The following is a 20,612-nucleotide window of genomic DNA, read 5'->3' as shown; positions in this document are numbered from 1 at the left end:
AGGCTCGATCCCAGAACCCTGGGATCATGACCTGAGCTGAAGGCAGACGTTTAACTGACTGAGCTGCCCAGGCGCCCCTGTGTTTATTATTATTATTTTACCAACTAGTCGAACAATACCATCCATTTTACTGCAGTCAACTCTCCATCGTCTGAATCTCGGGTGTTTATGAGAAGGAATCCCGAACCCAAACAGCTCCTCTCCCTTATCCTTGGCTGCTTCAAAGCCTCAGAGACGCAGAGATTAATAGCCAGAGACAGAGGGAGGGAAAGGCCAACTTTAGGGAGAGTCTGGAGCCGGAGATTCGGACCTCTCCTTCCAGCCTCCTCTTTGATGCTGCTTTGGGTCTAAACCAGCCCTCCCCCCTGCCCCCGGGACTGCCAGAAAGGCAAACAGTCTTCCTCTCTGACCAAAACAATGCCATGACAACCACAGCAGGGAAAGTTGGCTGGCTTCCGAGACTCTGGATCATCGAACCCTCTCCCCACCAAGGGAGGAAAAAATGACATATAGCCTCCAATTTTTCTGGTGACTAGAGAAATGTTATTTTTAAGTTTCAGGGTGATGCTTTGCTTTATTAAGTGTGAATGAATCAAAAAGAAAAAAAAAAAAAACAGCATCCCGACTTGCCATCTTTCCTCTCTAATCCCACGACACTACCCCCCCCCCCACCAGAAGAATGAGTAATGTGCAAGGCCGGAGTCAAACATCTCTTCAAGCTTCTTTACAATGTGTTGATGCTGTTGCTGTGAACTCTTCAATGTTGTGATTTCAAGGAGACAGCTAATAGCTTTCAGAAAGCCTCTGCTTTGAGAATAGATTTTTTTTCTCTCTCTGTTGAGAGGCATCAGTTTTTCCTAATGACATAATGCCCGGGTATAGCCAGGCTCAGGAAAGACTGGTAATAAAAGCCATTTTTAGAAAACTTTCCAGCTGCCACCGCCCCTGAGTTATCATTACGGTATCAGCTGCTACCTTCTAGAATTTGGCAAACAAATTAGCATAGCGGGGCGACAAGTCATTGTGTCCTCCCGCCTTGGTGCCCGTCGGTACCCCCGAGATGCGTTCGTTATTAGAAGGCCCTTAGAGGAGAAAGGTCATCCAACCTCCCAACTGTAATGGATGTTTTGGAACTGGAATAGACTCATTCATGCCAACTGGGTCATCCAGACTTTTTTTTTTTTAATTTACTTTTAAATATTTTATTATTTTTATTTGTTTGAGAGAGAGACAGAGAACACAAACAGGGGGAGCAGCGGGCAGAGGGAGAGGGAAAAGCAGGCTCTTGGCTGAGCAGGGAGCCTGACGCCTGGCTCGATCCCAGGACCCTGGGATCATGACCCAAGCTGAAGGCAGACGCTTTACCGACTGAGCCACCCAGGTGCCCCTATCCAACCCTTCAAAATATACTGAGAGGAATGCAAGGTAGACACAAGACAGGAAAGGTGGTGAATCTGAGAACAGACTCCCAAGAGGAGGCTTGAGAGCTTCTCAGAGTTTTTGGAGACTGGCTGTCTGACATCAGGGGACACTCCACCACTCCCCACCCACGTTTCAGGGGCAGTGCCATCCTGCTGCCATCAGAGTCTCCTTCCTGGGCCCATAGCTGCAAAGTGCCACCCCCGGGAGGGTGTTTGCTTGGAGGGCGTACCCTGACCCTACTCTGCTTGACTCTCTGTGGGTCGTCTAAACCACCCAACACTCAAGAGCAGCAGAACGCGGGCCAAAGCCCGGCCCCATGCTTTTCTGCCTTTTGTGGCTAGCTGGCTTCCAGCAGATGCCATTCAACCAGGAGGCAGCACGCGGGTGGCAGCGGGGGGCCAGGAGGGCCCAGCAGCAAAAGCACGGTGGCCTTACTGTTCCCTGGCAAGATTTGGGCCCAGGAGTTAGGGACCTGGGCGAGTCGTTTTCCCCAGATTGCAAGTGGATGAGAGTATGAGAACTGCCCCATAGGGCTGTCATGAGAAGCCAGTGAGAGCTGCCCAGCAGCGCCCTGAAAATTCCGCTTGTGGATGCTTATCAGAGCAGACTTTGCTGCTGGTTGCCAAGCGTGTGCCGTGAGAGGTCTCAGGAGCCCTGGCGGGGGCTGGGCCTTCCTTACCATGGGCAAGGGCTAGAATGACTGTGCGGTGAGCAAGAGGGGAAGCCAGTGACCCTGTTCCCTAACTAACCAAGGCCTGTGGGGAGAAATCTAACAGGCCCAAGGGAAGACAAACTGATCTTTTTTTAATGCCTTTTTTCTCTCCTTGAGTTTTTTTTTCTCCCCTCCTTTCCTCGTGAGCCCAGAGAAATCCCTGCCCATTTCACACAGCCCCCTCCATCACTTTCGGCTAAGAGCCGGGAATGCGCCAGAAGGTTCTCTTTCTCACTTCCTCCCCCGGTCTAGCCCTTTGCCATCGCTGCCCTCTGGCTCTTTCGTGTCTTGTGGCTGAAGCCCTGGCTCTTGGCAGGAGGAGTGGCATTTTCCCAGAAAGTGCTTAGGGGTGGATTTGAGGGTCCCCACCTGTCTTGGGGTCCTGAGCGGGAATGCCCGGATGTCCCTCCGACTTCAGTGCCCCCATTGCGCCCCGTGTGTTACACACCCAACGACCCTCACGGTTCAGTCCCCTCCTAGGATCAACGCAACATTTCCCACGGCCACCCCAGCCGGTGTTCCATGTACCCTTAACCTCCTTTTTCCTCTGTCCCCACTTCAGGCACAGTGAGCGGAGTGGGAAGGGGTGGAGGGGGTTGCTGAGGAGATGCTCTGAGAGCAGCTGACAGAAGGTGACGGGAAAGTCCCCGTCAGGCAACGGTTGTATCAAGGGACCCTCGGCGCCTTTTTCTGGGAGCACTGCTCTAAGCCTCAGTTTGCCTTCTGTTCCAGGCGCACCTGCCATTCGCTGTCATCGGCAGCACAGAGGAGCTGAAGATCGGCAACAAGATGATGAAGGCGCGGCAGTATCCTTGGGGCACCGTGCAGGGTGAGTGAGTCTCCAGGAGACAGGGCCCCTTTCCCTGTGTCCAGCCGCTGTGCGACTAGTCCCTAACTCATCCCCGGTCTCTACTCAAATGGCTGCGGCTTCCAGCAGCTCCGCCCCGCCCCCCGCCCCCAAATTCTCTGCCATGAGCAGGTCTCTTGGTCTCTAATGGAGAAGTTCCTGGAACAAAAACATTCAAGAAAACATGGGTATTGGCTTCAGGTGCGCCTAGGGCACCAGGAGACGTACAAGAATATAGTAGATGAGTAGCAGACAACCCAGAAAGCCATCTGAAATAGATCAGATGAATTGCAAAACATTCATCTAATGGGATATTAGTGGCGAAAATGAATGGATTATAGTTACTCATACACGAATGAGTCTCAGAAACATAAGACTGGGCTTAATAAATCAGAGAAGCATACATGCTGTATGGCTCCATTGGTGTGAATTCCCAAAGTAGACGACACTGAAGAAGATCGGTCTTCTTAGGAATTCATACGTAAGTGGCAAAACAGTAAAGAAAAAGGAAGGATGGCAAAGCCCGAAGTCAGAATAGTGGTTCAGCCTCTTTTCAAGTCCAGGCAGAGACACAAAGGTGCTGGTACTGTTTCATTGGAATTGTAGATACATTGGTATTCATTTTTTCTTCTTTATTTCTGTGTGTGTGTGTGTGTGTGTGTGTGTGTATAAATATTATACAATTTCAAAACAGACGTATATACACTCAGGAAACTTCCTTTTGTGGTCTGCCTGACCCGTGGTAAGTTACCCATGGAGCTAGTCAGTTCTGCGGATACAGCAAGGCCTGGGATGCTGGCCGTGGGTAGAAGAAGCTTCTGGTCCTCCAAATCTTCAGCTCTAAGCTGGGTTTTAGAGGGGTACCATGTGCAAGAGGGCCACTGGTGTTCTATATGCTCATCCCTGCCACTGAACAAACAACCGGAAGTGGGTGGGAAGTTAATCCACTTTGCATATAAAGCTGGCATGCTTCTGGGCACACCGGAGCCTCTCCAGTGGTCGCTGGATTTTTCCATAGGTAGGACAGGACTGGTTATTGGAGCCGTGCTAGGTTTTGGTCTTCTCTGCCATCTGGGGCCAAGATGCTTTGCTAGGAACATTTGTGAATGGTTCCTGGACCCATAGTCCTAGCTGGGAATGAGTTTGTGGTCTGAGAGACAATCATGTGGAGTAAAATGAGGAGAAACCAGCCAACTGGTTCCAGTGACTTCCTGCCATTTAGATCGTGCACACCTAACCGGCAGAGGGGTTTTTGAAGGTGTTTCATGTAAGTTGCAGTTCACTGTTCTGTTCAAGTGACCTTGGAGTCAATCCTTCTGACCGGCCACCAGGCATCACTGTGCGGAGATGGAGGAAGAAGAGCTGGTCCGGAGAATTGCCTGACTGATGCTTATTTGCTTATTTAAGTAATCTCTATACCCAGTGTGGGGCTCAAACTCACGACTCCAAGATCTAGTGTTGCATGCTCTTTCAGTGAGCCCGCCCAGTGTCCCAGGGCCATGGGTCTCAAGCAGAGGGGTTATATGAGCTGACGTGAGCGTTGAAAAGGTCACTCTGTCATTTCAGACCCCCTCCCTGCCCTCACTCCCCTCCCCCAGGCCCTGGAAGACAGAACCTAGGGTGACTAGGCCAGTTTGTCATCTCAGACAGCACTGTCCCCTCATGATCAGGCCAGACACCCCCACCGTCATCCAGCGTAGGCACACAGCCCTGTGTTCCAACCACAAGTCCACTTGGCTATGATTTAGTCTCTGTTTCTGTCCTTCTCGGCCACTGCCCCAACTGTAGACCTTTGCCCTACTCCTTTGAGGGGGAGCATTTTCATTTGGGCCAGAAAGTGGGATCCGCTTCGCCCGGTCATCACTACTGCTGTCTGTCACCCTCTGCCCTCTAAAACACACGTCCTTTGAATCTCAGACCTACCATTCAGGCAAGCCATACCTTGGTTCATACTCTTCCTGGTCACTGCAGTGTACAGAGGTCCTAGTTGTTTCCCTTTATTCTTTGGAGACTTGGCGCCTGCTCAGAGCCCCCCCTTTAGCTCACCTGCATTTCATGCCCAACCGCCGCTTGCTAGCCACGTAAACTTGCCTAACGTTATTGAGACCTTGTGTGGACCCTTTCCCGATCTGCCTGATACATTCTCATTTTTCCTTCAAGAGCCTCTCTAGTGAAGCCTTCACTCTGCTGGGGCACCTTCGGCCCCCGCCCGTCCTCTGGGCTTGCACCATACAGGCCTCCGCTTTGGTAATTTTTGCATTGTATTTGCCTGTTTGCTTCCAATCTTCCACTCCACTGTAAGCTCCTTAGGGCAAGGCTCCGTGACTTCGTTTCTGAATTCCTGGTGCCTCACACAATACTGAGAGCAGAGATGCCAGAACTCTTCATGGGACGGATGGCTGAATGTGCATTTCCCATGAATGCAAAGGCGGCACAGAGCAAACAGACGTTCCCGTGAGGTGCCACGGAATGCCTTCTTAGATTTTTTTTTATGGTTTTGTAGTTTTCCATTATTGTCCGCCTTGTAACTGTTCATGTGTGTTTTCCGTGGAAAAGGGGATCAGGAGGCCAATTCGCAGGCTGTGTACACCCAGATGGAGGGGCCATGTGGCCGGGAGGCCTCTGGCCTCTCGATCGGTCCGTTTCCGCTGCTTCTGGCCCTCCTCTCAGTGCGCTTTCAACCCCCCTCCCCTGCCGTGCAGTGGAGAACGAGGCCCACTGTGACTTCGTGAAGCTTCGGGAGATGCTGATCCGGGTGAACATGGAGGACCTCCGGGAGCAGACCCACAGCCGGCACTACGAGCTTTACCGGCGCTGTAAGCTGGAGGAGATGGGCTTCAAGGACACAGACCCTGACAGCAAACCCTTCAGGTACCCCTCCAGCCAGCCTGGCCCACCCTGTGACTGTGGAAGGCTTGCCCCGGACCCTGCCTATGGGCCCGCTTGCTTCTTTGGACTCAGGCTGCCCCGCCAGATTTCTGAGCTGCTCCGTCCCCTCCTTCCCCTTGTCAAGCCCAGATGACGGGACCGGGTAGCAGTCATTGCGCACTTGTCGATGACCTTCATGCTCTTCAGGCACTGTCCTTAGTGTCTGCGTTCAAGGGCAAGGTTTTTTCCGACCGTGGGATGTTGATAATCTCTGACATACTTCTCAAATCAGAATCTGAGATGCTTTCAGACAAGAGGAATGTTTCTTTCTTTCTTTATTTTTTTTCTTCAAGAGGCATGTTTCTGAAAGTGGTTTCCTATGCCGACAGCAGCCATCTGATCTGTCTGCATGATGTGTGACATAAGTCCCACACTGGAAATCACGATGGGATGTCCTTTATTTTACAGCTCAGTCCCCTCTTAGGAAGTGTCGGGCCTCAATTAGGAAGTGAGGGGGGTGCTTGTGGGCCCAGGTTTTCAGATGGTCCCTGAGATCCCACAGTACCTGTTCCCAGCATGAAGTCGGCCTAGGGGCAGAGCGTGGCCAGTCCTGCAGGGAGGCTTGGTTCCGAAGGAGTGGACTCGCTCCCCTTCGGGGACAGGGGCGGCTGGAGCTCCTGGGGATGGGGGAAGTTGTGCTCACCTCTCTGGTGGGTACTCCCTCAGTTTTCCCTCTCCCTTCCTACAGCTTTATCTTTTTTTAAGATTTATTTCTATATTTATCAGAGAGAGAGGGAGCACAAACGGCGTGGAAGGAAGGGGCAGAGGGAGAAGCAGGCTCTGCACTGAGCAGGGAGGGTGACACGGGACTCCATCCCAGGACCCCAGGATCATGACCTGAACTGAAGGCAGACGTTTCACTGACTGAGTCACCCAGGCACCCCTCTCCCACAGCTTTAATCTGCTGCTGTGTGCCCCAGCCTGCTCATTCAGTCGTTCAGTATTCCTCCCCACCGCTGCTTTCCCGAAATTCTCTCTGCCTTTGGCTTCCCTCACACTGGCCGGGCAGGGTCGGGTCCTTCTCTCCACTTCCTCCTCTGGGCCACACTGGCAGGCACCTTTTCTTCAGCTCACTTTAAATGTTGGGGTACCCCAGGGTTCCTTCCTAGGGCCTCTGCTCCTGCCCCTCTTTCTTCTCTTGGCAGCAAGTTCTTTTTACAATCAGCCCTTCTTACTGCTTAGAAAGAGATGACTCCCATGCCAAAGTCATACTTTTGAGCCCCAAACTCATTGCTCCAACTGCCAACCAGATAGTCTGACTTGGACGCCCCATGGAGGACATACCCCCAAGTGCAGGGGTCTAAACTTCACTCCGTCTTGTCCCCTCGTAAACACACCCCTTTCCCAGGGTTCCTTGCTGCACTTCCTGGGTCCACTGTCCACCTAGTTGCCTGAGCCAAAAAACTCAAATTATTCTAACGTCCTTCTGCTTCCCTCACTGTCCTGTAGGTTCCCTCAAATCTGGATTTAAAAAAAAGATTTTATTTATTTATTTGACAGAGAGAGATCACAAGTAGACAGAGAGGCAGGCAGAGAGAGAGGGGGAAGCAGGCTCCTTGCCGAGCAGAGAGCCTGTCGGGGCTCGATCCCAGGACCCTGGGATCATGACCTGAGCCAAAGGCAGAGGCTTACCCCACTGAGCCACCCAGGCGCCCCCCATTGTTCCTTCTTTATCCCATTTCCTCCATCCCCACCCATCTCCTCCCAACACCCCCCACCCAGCCCACACCTGGCAACCTTATTCTCCGTATTTTTTAGATTATGTTATGTTAGTCACCGTATAGTACATCATTAGTTTTTGATGCAGTGTTCCATGATTCATTGTATTTAAGAGTCTGGTTTTTTTGTTTGTCTGTCTCTCCTTTCTCCTTGTTCATTTGTTTTTGTTTCTTAAGTCGCACGTACAGGTGAAATCACCTGGCATTTGTCTTTCTCTGACCGACTCCTTTCACTTAGGCTTCCGCCCCCCCGCCTGCCCTCGGCTCCCTCTGTCTTGTGATACATGGCAAGATCTCATTGTTTTTTTCCGGCTTTTTTGTGGGAGTGAGCGATCCCGTCATTTCTTCTTTGGACTGTGGGGAAGTCTGTCCTTCACGCAATAGCCGGAGGGGTCTTTCTCATTTTTAAATGGTGTGAAGTCAGTCCTCCTGCTTGAAACCCTGCAGTGGCTAAAAGGCCAAGTGCGCAGGGCGACCTCCAACACCTGCTCTCTCCCGCTGGACTTGGGAACCTCAACTTCCTCTGCTCCAAAGCTTCTGCGATCCTCTCCGGCCATCTTGGACCCGCCCGGCTCCCCAAGTGCATCATCGTTTCTCCACATGTGCCCTTCCACCTGCTGCCCTCTTCAGAGCATGAGCCCTCCTCTTCTTCACTAGGTTGACTCCTGTGGTTTTAAAACTGAGGCTGGGGGCAGGGAGACTTGGCCTGGGCACCTCCCAGTAGACCGACCGTGAGTTCCTTGGTGGTGGGCCCAGTGGCTGTTGGCTCTAGATGCTGAATGACTAGCATAGCGTCACTTGAGCCTGTGTCTAGCACACGGTGGAGTCTCACCACATGTTTTTTTGAAATATTCTACTAATGTGGTCCATTTCGGAGCCAGGACATGGGAGCCAGGTGCAGAGGAAGGACCCAGATTAAGAGACCAGAGACCCAGCTTCTGGTTCCTGCCTTGCCTCTATCTAGCCATGTGGCCTTGAGCAAATCGCCTCACTTCTCTGGTCCTCTTTCCTCACCTGGGTCACCGGGTCAGAGAAACAGATGCTCGGAGTCACTTTTAGTTCCAAGTGTCTTGTCAGTTCCCCAGGGCTACCTCAGCCCCCTCGAGCAGCCCATGACCCTGCGGTCACACGCCAAGCCAGCTGCCTGCAGCTTTATGGTTCTGTCTTTGCACCTCTCCCAGAATGGGGGAAAGGGGGGGTGGGGGGACCCAGGGAGGATCACTGGGGCCAGTTTTCATCGACGAAGGGCCATTCCAAAGGCAGGGGAATTAACCTGACCATATTCGCAGCTTACAGGAGACATATGAGGCCAAAAGGAATGAGTTCCTGGGGGAGCTCCAGAAAAAAGAAGAGGAGATGAGACAGATGTTTGTCCAGAGAGTCAAAGAGAAAGAAGCTGAACTTAAAGAGGCTGAGAAAGAGGTAAATGTGACCCTGACTGCCCAACAGACAGGAAGAGGGGGCTCAGCTTGGATTCAGTAGAGGCTTCTGCCACAAGGACACAGCCGGCAGGAGTCTCGAAGCTTCCAGGCAGGAATAGGGCCCGGCATCAGCAACCCTGCCTTGACTGGCACCGAGGATGCTGTGAGATCTGTGTCTTCTTGATCCCTCATTCCCCAAGGCTGGGATGTGTTCTCATTCTGTGTCCCTTAATTCTCTAGAGCCTCGCACTCCCATAGCCACTAACCACGTGTGGCTGTTTACACTTAAATGGACTAAAATGAAATAAAATGTACAACTCAGTTTCTCAGTCGCAGTAACCCTGTTTCAAACGCTCAGTCCTCCTGTAGTGGTGGCTACCATATTGGAGAGCCCAGCTATGAACATGTCCATCACCGCAGAAAGTTCTATGCGGCAGTGCTGCTCAAGAGTCAAGGGAAAAGTCCATGGCATGGATATTGATTTGTTTTTCAGTTTCACTTTTTCAAAAGCAAAATGCCACCTGGTACATTGGAGGAGACACGAGGGGTTCTCAAAGATAAATGAGTGAAAGGCCAGTGAATGAAAGCCAGGTTAGAGCAAACAGATGGCCACAGCTTCCACCACTGTACCCCAGGGGACGAGTAAAAGCCGATCTGTTCAGCCAGCCTGTCATCCATCTCCCCTTACTAAGTGACAGTCCCAAACACTTGTAGGACCCGGAGACTTGTCCTCCTCTGTGGTGTGATTTGATTGCTATGGAATCCTAAATTCTCTCCAGAACCCTCAAAAGAAAGTGAGGTTATACTTGGTATTCAGGGGACTTGATCACGTTCTGGTTTGTTAGCGCAGTGGCATGCCAGAATGTTCTTACCGTTCTCCTTCGGGTGTCTGGGTTCTATCTAGGGCTAGCTGAGTCTCCCCTTGGTCAAAGCTGAGGTCTCTGCATTCATTCCATTTTATAAAATCCTTTCATCTCCTTCCATGTCTGAGGACAAGTATTTTCTTTGACCAGCTTCGGCACTGCTGAAGTTTTTCCTGCAACCCATGGTGATCCTCCTTGACCAGAGGGAGTAAGGAAAGGCAGAGGCCCTCTCTCATATTGGGCCATCTTGTCATATAATCCTCTGAAGTATGGATTAACCTTGGGCAAATTCCTTCACTTCTCTGCCCAGTTTCCTCATAAAATACAAATAACACCAGAACGGTTCTTAATACTAATTTTTAATTAATAGACATTAATAACAGTCCCCTGACCACATTCAAGAGCAGAGACGTGGAGATGAGGTGGCAGGGGAGGGACCTACCGCAGACACCATGCCCTCTGGTGCCATCACAGCAATCCCTGGCAGAAATGTCTCCTCAGGTCCCCGCCGGTGCCGCCGGTCCCCACCTGCCCTGGACTTGGCTCCGTGAGGAGCCGCTCCCAGGGGGCCTCTCCTCAGACCCCCTGTGCTTCCCTGCCAGCTGCACGAGAAGTTTGACCGTCTAAAGAAGCTACACCAGGATGAGAAGAAGAAGCTGGAGGATAAGAAGAAGTCCCTGGACGATGAAGTGAACGCCTTCAAACAGAGAAAGACAGCGGCCGAGCTGCTCCAGTCCCAGGGCTCCCAAGCTGGAGGCTCACAGACTCTGAAAAGGGACAAAGAGAAGAAAAAGTAAGTGGTGGGCTGCTCGGGGCTGTAGCTTCTCTCTCCTCCTGCTCATCCCCTCAGCACAGGGCCCGGAGACTGGGCAGGGGGTGAGGGCTGTGGGCTGACAGGTGCATTTTGCGTTTGAGTCCCTATCACTGGTCTCCGTGTCCCCTGAGTTGGGGAACTGAGAGTAGGGGCGGGCTGTGGTCCCAGGGGCCCCAGCCCCTCTACTCAGCTGGGTGGGAAAGCCCGGCAAGGTCCAGGGAGCAGGGGAAGGAGGGACCCAAGTGGGGCAAACGGAGCATGGGAGGGGAGAAAGAAAGGAGGAAACCCTGAGATCTGCAGAATTGCAAGGAACAAGTGAAGGAAGAGGAGCACTTAGAGGGCAGAGGAGAGAGCCCGCCTTAGCAGAAGCCCCCAGGCACCCTCTTTCTCCCCAAGAGCTTGGCGCCAATGTGGCTTATGGGCCTGCTTGTTCATCCCGTGTCTGAGGCATTCACCTCCCCATGCCTCTAGCCCCCCGACCCGCTTCTCACTTAGCCGCAGCCCGCAGTTTAACTGCTTTTACTGAAGGCTGCAGCCCAGTCCAGGTCTCCCAGTTTGTGCCATCCCTCCCTCTTGGCCACATCATTGTCGGGTGGTGAGTACTTGGTGGGGAGCCCCCAGGTGCTAGTAGACTCCATGTGCCCCAACCTCAAGCTGGCAGTGACTATAGAGTCTGTCCGTCCCCCTGGTACTTGATAAGGCAGGACAGCATGGGCTCCTGCTCCCGTGCGGGCCCATAACCCTGAGCTGCCTTGTGGCTTTGCTGGCCTGAGCTCCCCATTCGGCATCCTGGAGCCAGAGGAGAGGAAAGGATTCCCAGTGGGACTTATCCAGGGGTCCCCTATGCTGTAGTTGCTTGCACAGTGTGACACAATGTGACACAGTGTGAGGAAGCCCTCATGGGGAGTCCTGGGCCACGTCCTTACCAAAGGGACCCCAGGATCTAAAAGGTGTCCACGATCTTTACCTTCTGTTCTTAGCGACTTATTCTTGCCTCAACTGATCACTTAGGAATAAAACAGTGGCTTCGGCACAACAGTGAAGTAGTTACTATCTGAACACACTCAGTGCCCCAATCCAGTTATTCAAAACTATAATTTGAACATTGTCACCCATGAGCCCAGAAATTTGTGTTACTGAGTCCCCAGACTCTGTGTCAGATTCACGGACTAATGAACTTGTTTTGGTGTTACCTGATGGACAAAGTTTAACTAGCCAGAAAAAAGCGTCTTTGGACACGCTGTCTATGAACTGATCTGGGATTGTGTGTGAGTCACACCAGCAAGAATGGGTTCCTATTTTTAAGATTGGGAAAAACTAAATCTGTCCTCCAGCTCTAACCTCACAGCCTGACACTAAACTGACACTAAACTGTAAATATTCCCTATTCCGACGCTCACTTGAAGTTCCTCCCAGACCAGGCGCTCCCTCCTAGTGGTCTCACGTGGACAGATCCCCCCTCTCCCGCTCCAGGCAGAAGACCCTCCATAGCGGGACATGTCTTCTCCAGAGGTTAAGAAAGAGTGCCCATGGTTCAGGGGTCCGTACCCACCCACCCTCCCTCTCCCCCAACCCCACTCTTCCTCATTTCCTTTGATCGCTAACCCTTCATTGTTTGCGTCAACTCATAAAATTGGATTTGTCCTCAAGCTCACTCTCTCTTCATCAGCTCTTACTGTTTTACAGTTAACTCTGCTGTTTGCCGCATGCTGCATGAGACCCAGGTCCTGGTAAGCTTTATTAACTCTCAGTAGAACTGGCGGTGGCTTCTAGAACACATCTCCCCAAATCCCTCTCTCCAGTCAACACGCATACTCAGTCACCAAAAAGCTGCTTCACGGTCCTAGCTCTTGTGACTGACAGCATTAAGCAACAGTTTGCTGTAGTCTCCAGGGTACGTGTGGAATGTTGGCCTGCATGGGGACAAGCGGAGTGTTTTCAGACTTGCCGCTGCGACGGCTGGGTAGCCTAGGTGGATTCTGTGACGGGTAGCTGAGGTGTCAATTGTAGCTGTTTCTTTCTCTTAAAAATGCCCTTAATCATCACTTTCAGAATTAACTAATGGGTAGTGATGAGGGAGATTAATGGGCTCGCTGGTCTGTCCTGTAATGTCAGGGTTGACATTGAACCCCAGGTTTGGGACTGTTCCAAGTCAACAGAAACTTGCTTCTCTGTTTCCCTCTGGTGGCCGTTTCTTATCCAAGGGGTTCAAGTTCTCAAATTTGCCTTTGGCTCTGTGCCCACCCCCCTCCCAAAAAAACCCATAATAAAAATGGAAGAAAATGAGGTTTAAGATATTATAGAGATTTCCTTACATGTCATTCTATAAAGACCAGCTGCCTGAACTCCTTCGATAAGAAGGCAAGTAGGCAAACTTTGGCAGCATGGATTCCTGAGGGCTGGTATGTCTGTGGAGTGAATACAGTCCTTGGCATCATGTAGTTTATAAGTTAATTATAGCAATGGTTAAGCACCTTTTATCTATTCTTCTAGACTCTGTGAGTAGCAAGGGAACATAAGTATATGTTTCACAGAATTAGGCATACTGCTATTTTGTTAAACTTGGCCATAGAAGCTTCCAGACAAGAACAAGAGAAGAGAGTATAATGTAACCCTGTGTGTCCACAGCCCGGTCCCCCCAAAACTCTCCAGATATGGCCAATGCCATCTCATCTGTTAATCCCAAACCTGCTGGATTCCTGTAAAGCAAAAGCCATATCATTTATCTGTCAGTACTTATGCAGGGGTCTCTAAGAGATGATGACTCTTTAAAAAAAAAACCCATAACCACAACGCCACTGTTACCACACCTACAAAATGCACAATTTGTTACCATCACATTCTAGCCAGTGTTCCGAATACCCCGGCTGTCTCATAAACGCCTTCTGCATTTGGCTTGTCTGGATCACGGAATGTAAACTATCAAGAAGGCTTCTCCCCACAATGTAGTTTATGATTTAAATGGACAGCCTGCTGTTATTCGCCAAATCCGTGGCTGGCAGTATCGGTCTGGGGACTTCAGGCAGCTGGCAAGACATTCTAATTTCAAGCAGATCTCCAGGAGGAAGTCCCCAGAGGCTTCTGAAACACAAGGCCCCTGAAATTTGGCCAAAGGAAACAACCCTAAAAGAATAATGCAATAATTTATTGTCTGGCTTAAAGGCAAGTCTTGGAGCCCCTATTAGTTGATGGGTATGAAGCTGCAGATCTCCATTTGGGAAGACTTAGAATTCCTAGAGTGTCTGTGACTGCTGTGGCTCTCATGCCTCCAGCAAAGTGTCTGACGCCTCTAGGGGCTCTGCGTATTTGCCTCCCTGTTTTCAGGGAGGACCGCAGCAAAGACGAATCCTGGTGGGTTAGACTTGGTTGACTTTGGTTGCAGTGCCCAGGGCCTGACACAGTTTGGTTCATGTTTTCCTGGGTAAATCATTGTTAGTAGCCATTACGAAAATGAATTCTGGCAAAACTATAATTAAAGCCATGCTGTGCAAGTGAGAGACAGTTGGCAACCAGTGGGAACAGCCCACCCCAACCCCACGTAGATCAGCTTTTCCTGGCAGGCTTCTCCCCAGCAGACTGCGAGGACAGTCCCAAACCAAGTAAGGGTGGGGGGCTGGGCTCCAGGGCATCTGAAAGCCACAAGGGCAGCCTGTCCCCTCCTCCAAAGCCCTCATTCGAGGGGCAGATCACAAAGGTCACCCCTCATTAACTGCAGCACGGGCAAGGGGAGGCTCACTGTTCCTCCCTGGTTTTGAAATGTCTGGAGGCTCTAGGGGCCCACAGTCTGCACTTGCAAGAGATATTCCTCTGGGACCCCTACACAGTTGCCCATACTGTTATCTCAATGGTTTCTGGCCCCTTGGCCCGTGGGGTGTGTGTGTGTGTGTGTGTGTGTGTGTGTGCGTGCGCACACACAGGATGTGGACAGGATACACGTACCAAAATATGTCCGCCCGCCCACACTGCCCCGAGCATAGGCCGTCGCCATGTTGTTTAGGTCTCTCCTCCCCCGGGAAGTAGACAAAGACTAGAATAAGGGGTGAGCATTTGTGTGGCATTTTAATACTTTCCAAAGCGTTTCTCCAGACGACATATTATTTTCCCCTTGCAACAATCCTGTGAGGCAGAGAAGAAAAGAATAGTCTTTAGTTTGCAAGACAAATGGATGAAGGAGTGGGGAATTTCAGAGGCTTACCGAGGCTCCCAAAATAGTGGCAGGTAGTGTGGTCTGGACCCTACTGCACACCCCTCAACCATCTCCAGATACTTCCCAGTCCTGCCTCAGGGTACCAGTTAGTTAAGTGGGGCTGCTCCAGAGTCTACCTGAGGAGAAACCTCCACCCCCTCTACTTTCCCTGTGGGACAAGGCAAGCCGTGGCCAAGAGCCTGGCACTCTGCCCAGTGGCCTGAGGCCCTCTGGTTGGAGATTTGCTGACTGGACTCCTGTACAGTGCCTTGGGGCAGGGCATCAGGGCCTAGTAATTAAGAAGAGAGAAAGTATTCTTTGGCTGTTGGTAATTATTTTGCTTAGCTAAAGCCACTCTCCTGTCACTCTGAGAGGTATGGGGGTATGTGAGAGAGAGAGCATGTTTCCAGGAGCCAATGCAATAAGACCTTATTCTAACATAGCTATATCCTAATTTATCCATTAGCCATCACGACAATTTCCTTCTAACCTTTTGTTGTTGTTGTTGTACATTAATCCATCCATTCATTAACCCAACTTCTCTTTTCATTTTCAGTTTGGGCTTCCTGTAGACGCCCTTTTCCTGCGCAACAGAGCTGGGCCTCCCTTTCTCTAATCTCCTCTTAACACGCCTGAGGGGGCACACAACCCATGCCCTCCCCCCTTTTCCTGCCAAAGTTTAGAGAAGCCTGGGAGTCTGAGGATGGTGTCTGGCCTCTGGTCAAGAAGCCAGCGGTCACGTGGCTTGGAAGTGGAGATGCCTCCTGCATCCCAGTCCCTGCCCCTCCCCACCACCGCCAGCCACTCCCCCGCCATCTTTGCCAGACTAGAACATGTTCGAGGGTCCCATCTCCTACTCTCCACCACCAGCTTCCCTGTTCGAATTCTGATTGCTGCTTGTTTCCCTGAAGTATTTGCCTCCACCGTGGCTGCATAAGCGCCAGTGAGTCCCAGTTAGTCCCCACGCACTGGGCTTCCCTGACCCCCTCCTAACCCCCAACAGGAGCCATGGCCCCTTCTCAGAGAGCTCCAAAAGGAGATCCTCTGGTGCCTTTTTCTTCAGGCCTCTCAGCCCCGCCTTTTCCAGTTTTGAGTTGCTCCAAGTAAGTTGTACTCAAGTTGTGTTAAAAATCCAGAACCAAGTCCTTTCCAGAAAACATGACTGCTGAAGAAAAGAACATAAATCTCTGCTCTCTCTAATTCCAGATAACCCACAAATGCAGAAGGGAGAATAAACCTGAATGTTATTATCAACCTAGTGTCTTCAATGATAGACTTCTGGAATTCTGAGGTGTCTCAGTATCTCCGTTCTACTCAGGCAGGCCTAGTTGCAGGTTCATGCTGGAAACTGCCAGACTGCAAGGTCAAAGAAGCAATGTTTTCAGCTTTGCTCTGATGCGTCTTCCAGTCTTTAGTTGGTGCATAGGATGAATTTTAACCTGTGTCTCCCCCCCACCCACCCATAAGAAGAGGCGAGACTGTCTGCTGGGGAGGAGAGAAGAGGGGTTCTGTCTGGGAAGGTCCCTAACTTTATCTGGATGTGATATTTAAAATGTAGTTCAGCCCCAATTTTTATAATGGGCCTATGGGATAGTGGCTTTGGGAACCCCTTTGAAGTAGAGAGCCCTCCACTGTCAGGGCCACAAGGTACAGCATCCTTTGGTGTTTGGCCAGTGAGAGAGGAAGCAAGAGACCGAGCTGAAGGTCACGTGGCAATAATGTGTGGCTAATGCGCCGTTTCTCTGCCCTTCCTTTGCAGTAATCCATGGCTGTGTACTGAATAGTATTCCCCGCTACAGCTGGACTGGACTCCATTTAGCCTTTTAAGCCAAGGTTCCTATTTTAACTGACAGCTTTCCTTTGGGGGAAGGGGCAGACAGTACCCCCCACCCCCCACCCCCACCCCAGCCACGGACTTCCACCTCTCCTTCTGAGTTCTGCCTCCGAGTCCGCTGGCAATGATCATGACCTTCTTCTTCTTTACTTTTTTTTTTTTTAAGGGTTTTTTTGAGGGGGAGGGTATCACATTTCCCCCCCCCAAAACACATAGTAAAACCAGGCTATGCCAAATTTTCAGGGCTTTCCCGAAGTGCTGAGGATGGGGAGGGGCTTTCCTCTCTTCCCTAAGAGATTGTAAATAATACAGGAAGTGAAAAGTAGAAGCAACAAGAAACGAATGTACGCACATGTTCTCTCTTCTTGTTGGCAGAGCAAGAGTGCAGTTTTTATGTGTAGTGTTGGGTGAGTCACTCATTGGTTAGTGGCCAGAGGCAAATTTGGAGTTTCTTGAGAAAAATCCAAGTCTCCTAGGGGAGGATTTTAGGAGATCCCATGCGTGGAGATTCAAAACAAAACAAACAAAAAACGATATTCCGCCAGTAGCTTGGAGAGATCCGACATTAGGGCTGGCAGGTGTCCTTGGGAAAGGCATTGCATTTGCAGCTTTGCTGTCTTGGGGTCCAGTCTTAACAGCTCTTTCCCAAGAACCTCAAATTCAAACAACCAGCCGATCACCATTTCCCTGGGTTATCATTTGCATCACAAATGGGGGGCTTCTCATTTGCATTTGTTTACATATTAACTACTTGAGGCCTGAGGAGCTCTGAAAACTTCAAAAGTAGTAGACCCGCCAGCCAGCTTTGGGAGAACTTCAGGGACTAGGCGGGAAGGTCAGGGCCAGGGAGAAATTTTGGTTCATCAAACAGATACGACCCAAAGGAAATGGAGAGCCGGAGAAGTCGAGGGACTGGCCCGATGTCCCAGTGCTGTTCTGCGGTGGAAAGCAGGCGAAATTCAGTGTCTCCTGATCCCGCCTCCATGTCACAAATGGATTCAGCCTGTTCCTCTCTGTTGCTGGAGACCAAGGTCTTTTGATTTTGGGAGAAAACGGATAGTTGACATCACAGGGCCTTTGAGGATTCCCCCTACCCCCATAGGAAACTGAGGAGGGAGTGGGTGGGGGCTGGCAAAGCAGAGGACTCCAGGCCAACTTCTGAGCTGAGCGTTTCTGCTGACGGTGCCTGTTGACCAGCCAACAGGTCCGCTTTTCTGGAACTCTGGATGGGGGCCCAGGCACGTGAGTGTGGAACAGGTGCCTTACAGGACCCTTGTAATCAAGGAAGTTTGGTAAAGGAAAAAATCTAACCTGCGAGGGAACAGAAGGCCTTTCTGAAGTCAACTAAAAGGATTAACATAGTTCTTTTTGTAGTTCATAAGCATGATGATTAGGGTGTTCACACTCTTGTGTGACATGTGCCACCCTCAAACCTTGTTACGACCTCGGCACATTACCCATCTGACGTGGAAAAAAAAAATGGTTCTTTTCCTGGGTAGTTTTCTCACTGTAGACGGAACCAGTTTTTTTCTTTGTAATTCGTACAATTGTTGTTGTTTTAAATACCCTTAAGTACTCTGTTAACCTCTGGTGAGACAAATCCAGTCAGTATTTTCCCAGACTGGAACGCGGAATGGCTTTCCTGAAAAATTCCTATATGTGATCACACACACACACACACACACACACACCCCATTCCTCTTAAGCCAAGAAGTTTCCTTTTCCTCGCTGCGGTGCAAATCACTTTTGGTTTTGGTTTTAATCATTTGGCATTCACACGTGGCTTTTTTTTTTTTTTTAATTAAAACAAGAAGCTTCAAACCAGTGTGTGGTGTTCTTAAAAATCTTCTCAGCAGACTTCCGGTGGTTCCGGTCTGTCGGTGACCCCCTTTCCTAACCTGTCTTCTAGTATCCTCTGTGCTGCCTCCCGCGACCCACGCCCCTTGCCTGGCCTTACTCTGAATGTCCTTTCTCTTTGGCTAATTTCATGTTTTCTTTCTCTTTCTCTCTCCCTCTCCAGCTTTTTTTAATCTTGTCTTCAGCAGCTGCACTAAGTCTCCAGGAGAAGACTGCCATTATCTTGTCTCAAGCCAGAAACCAACCAATCCCCTTCTCCCCTCAAACTGGGCCCGTAACACACACCACACTCCACAAGGGCTCTCCTGGCTTACATGGTATTTTAAATGGAAATGTCTTGTCCTAACCTAAGCAAGGCAGGAAAAGAATCTTCCGAGCTGGAGAACGGACCAAAGGTAACCTGAGACAGGACGACTCACCCAAGTGTCAGTGACTAGGACGGGAGACAGCTGTGGGTGTGGAAGCTCTGTTCCCAAGTTTCCTGGTTTTCCTTTTTAAACACCAATTCTCCAGTCCAATGGGTTGACTGCCGACGGCCACTCACCGGTTAAATATTTCTGAATATGGAAGAGAAAGTCAAGCGACAGTCCTCTCTTCAGCATTCACAGGCCTTCTGCAGAACTCACCCCGCCCCTGCCCCAGTAAGGGGGAAAACGGATCCATTCACCCTCAGGCGGGGAAGGGAGAGACAGGAGAGGCTTTAAGGTTAGTAAGAGCAAAACTACTCCATTCAACCCTCCAGGGCCATTTGGGGTTTTGAGAGAGGTTTCTGCTCAACCTGGGGTCTGCAAGGAGAGCTTCGTGTTAATAGATCTGCCTTGAATTCATTGGCTTAACTTGCATCAAAATACCATGTAAGCGCGCTCTTTCCTGTATATCCCTACAATCATTGCCATTCCACTGTCTGGTGTCTCCTGAGAGAGCCTCTTTGCATGTTTTCCAGAATCTCTGTGTGTTTTTCTTTCTTCTCCTTTGTTCTTTTTGCTCAAAAGTGTGACCGGTCACCGCCCCTCTGGGGCTTTCATTTGCCAGGAGAAACACCCCCAAACCAGCACTGTTTAGCTTGATACCTTTCTAATGTCCATGTCAGTTTTCAATAAAATTCAAAGAAATGCTCCAAGGCTGTGTGATCTGATCTTAAATCGTTAGGTGATGCGTCCCACCACGATTTGCCCTGGGAGGAGTGGGTAGCTGCCTTCCACGTGGGTGACTCCCAGCGGCTCAGGGAGGCAAGTGCATATATAATCTTGGCAAGTGGGCTGCCATGCCCCCATCTTGCCGTTTGGGCCTACAGTTCCCACGGGGCGGGGGGGCAGGAAGTCCTTCGTTTTCCTTTATTAGCATGGGTTTAACGGATGCATTGAGCTTGATTGTCACCTAGGATAAAAGGTGGAGAAAGTGGAATGCCAGATCCCGCAGAACAAGATTCTGGTGAGTATTAATTCCTGCAGGAAAAGAACTCTGCACCGCATGTCTTTCTTTCATTTATTCCTGTGATGTGAGCATCCTGGAAATTCATTGAATAGGACCATGCTTCATGACTCGGAAAGCATTCTATAGATAGCAAGTAGGACTTTACGTCCTGGGTCTACCAGGGAGGGAAGCCTCCTCTTGCCCCCAGCGTTAAGGTGGGCAAGAGGGGAGAAGGGTCAGCTTTTTACAATTCTGGTTGCAGTCGAGGTGGGGTTTTCTCTCCGCGGTTTCATTTCCCGATTGGCCAGAGGCTGGAGACCCAGAGACCTGAGAAGTATCCCTCTTCTCCCCGTGCCGGAGGAAACACTGTCCTGCGTTTGCGCAGCTCTCCCACTAGAGGGTAGTAGGGAGACACAGACAACACTCGCCTATGACGTCACTGAGCAGTGGCAGGCCCCTGGGTGTGGAAAAATATGCGCGCTGGAGCCCGACACTCTTGCTGTGTGCTCTGGGGCAAGTTGGGTTAAAAACTTTTCGTAAAAGGAGAATAGAAGTAATTGCTTTGCAGGGTGATTGTGAAATCTACATGAGCAAATG

General features: G+C 50.5%; 1 protein-coding gene and 1 non-coding gene across 10 annotated transcripts in view; both read left to right on the top strand.

Moving 5' to 3' along the window:
* The window catches only part of SEPTIN6 (septin 6), a 59,400-nt gene extending 39,678 nt beyond the window's left edge, over window positions 1-19,722 (top strand). For 4 of the 9 annotated variants that reach the window (XM_059156664.1, XM_059156667.1, XM_059156666.1 and 1 more), the window contains 6 exons: window positions 2,867-2,963; window positions 5,684-5,852; window positions 8,917-9,049; window positions 10,514-10,704; window positions 12,395-12,455; window positions 18,766-19,722. In XM_059156664.1, coding sequence (XP_059012647.1) covers window positions 2,867-2,963; window positions 5,684-5,852; window positions 8,917-9,049; window positions 10,514-10,704; window positions 12,395-12,455; window positions 18,766-18,948 — 834 coding nt within the window. In that variant the 3' untranslated portion in view covers window positions 18,949-19,722. Of the gene's footprint in view, window positions 1-2,866; window positions 2,964-5,683; window positions 5,853-8,916; window positions 9,050-10,513; window positions 10,705-12,394; window positions 12,456-15,467; window positions 16,166-16,670; window positions 18,567-18,765 lie in introns of those variants that run through there. The other 5 variants (XM_059156668.1, XM_059156672.1, XM_059156671.1 and 2 more) reach the window with 5 other exon arrangements.
* LOC131822419 (small nucleolar RNA U13) lies at window positions 18,108-18,212 on the top strand. Its single transcript, XR_009350276.1, has one exon. It is a non-coding gene; the product is annotated as a small nucleolar RNA U13 (small nucleolar RNA).
* Window positions 19,723-20,612: the final 890 nt, after the last annotated feature.

This window comes from Mustela lutreola, chromosome X (assembly GCF_030435805.1).
Source record: "Mustela lutreola isolate mMusLut2 chromosome X, mMusLut2.pri, whole genome shotgun sequence".
NCBI classification, from domain to species: domain Eukaryota; kingdom Metazoa; phylum Chordata; class Mammalia; order Carnivora; family Mustelidae; genus Mustela; species Mustela lutreola.
This window is presented reverse-complemented; position numbering and strand designations above follow the sequence as displayed.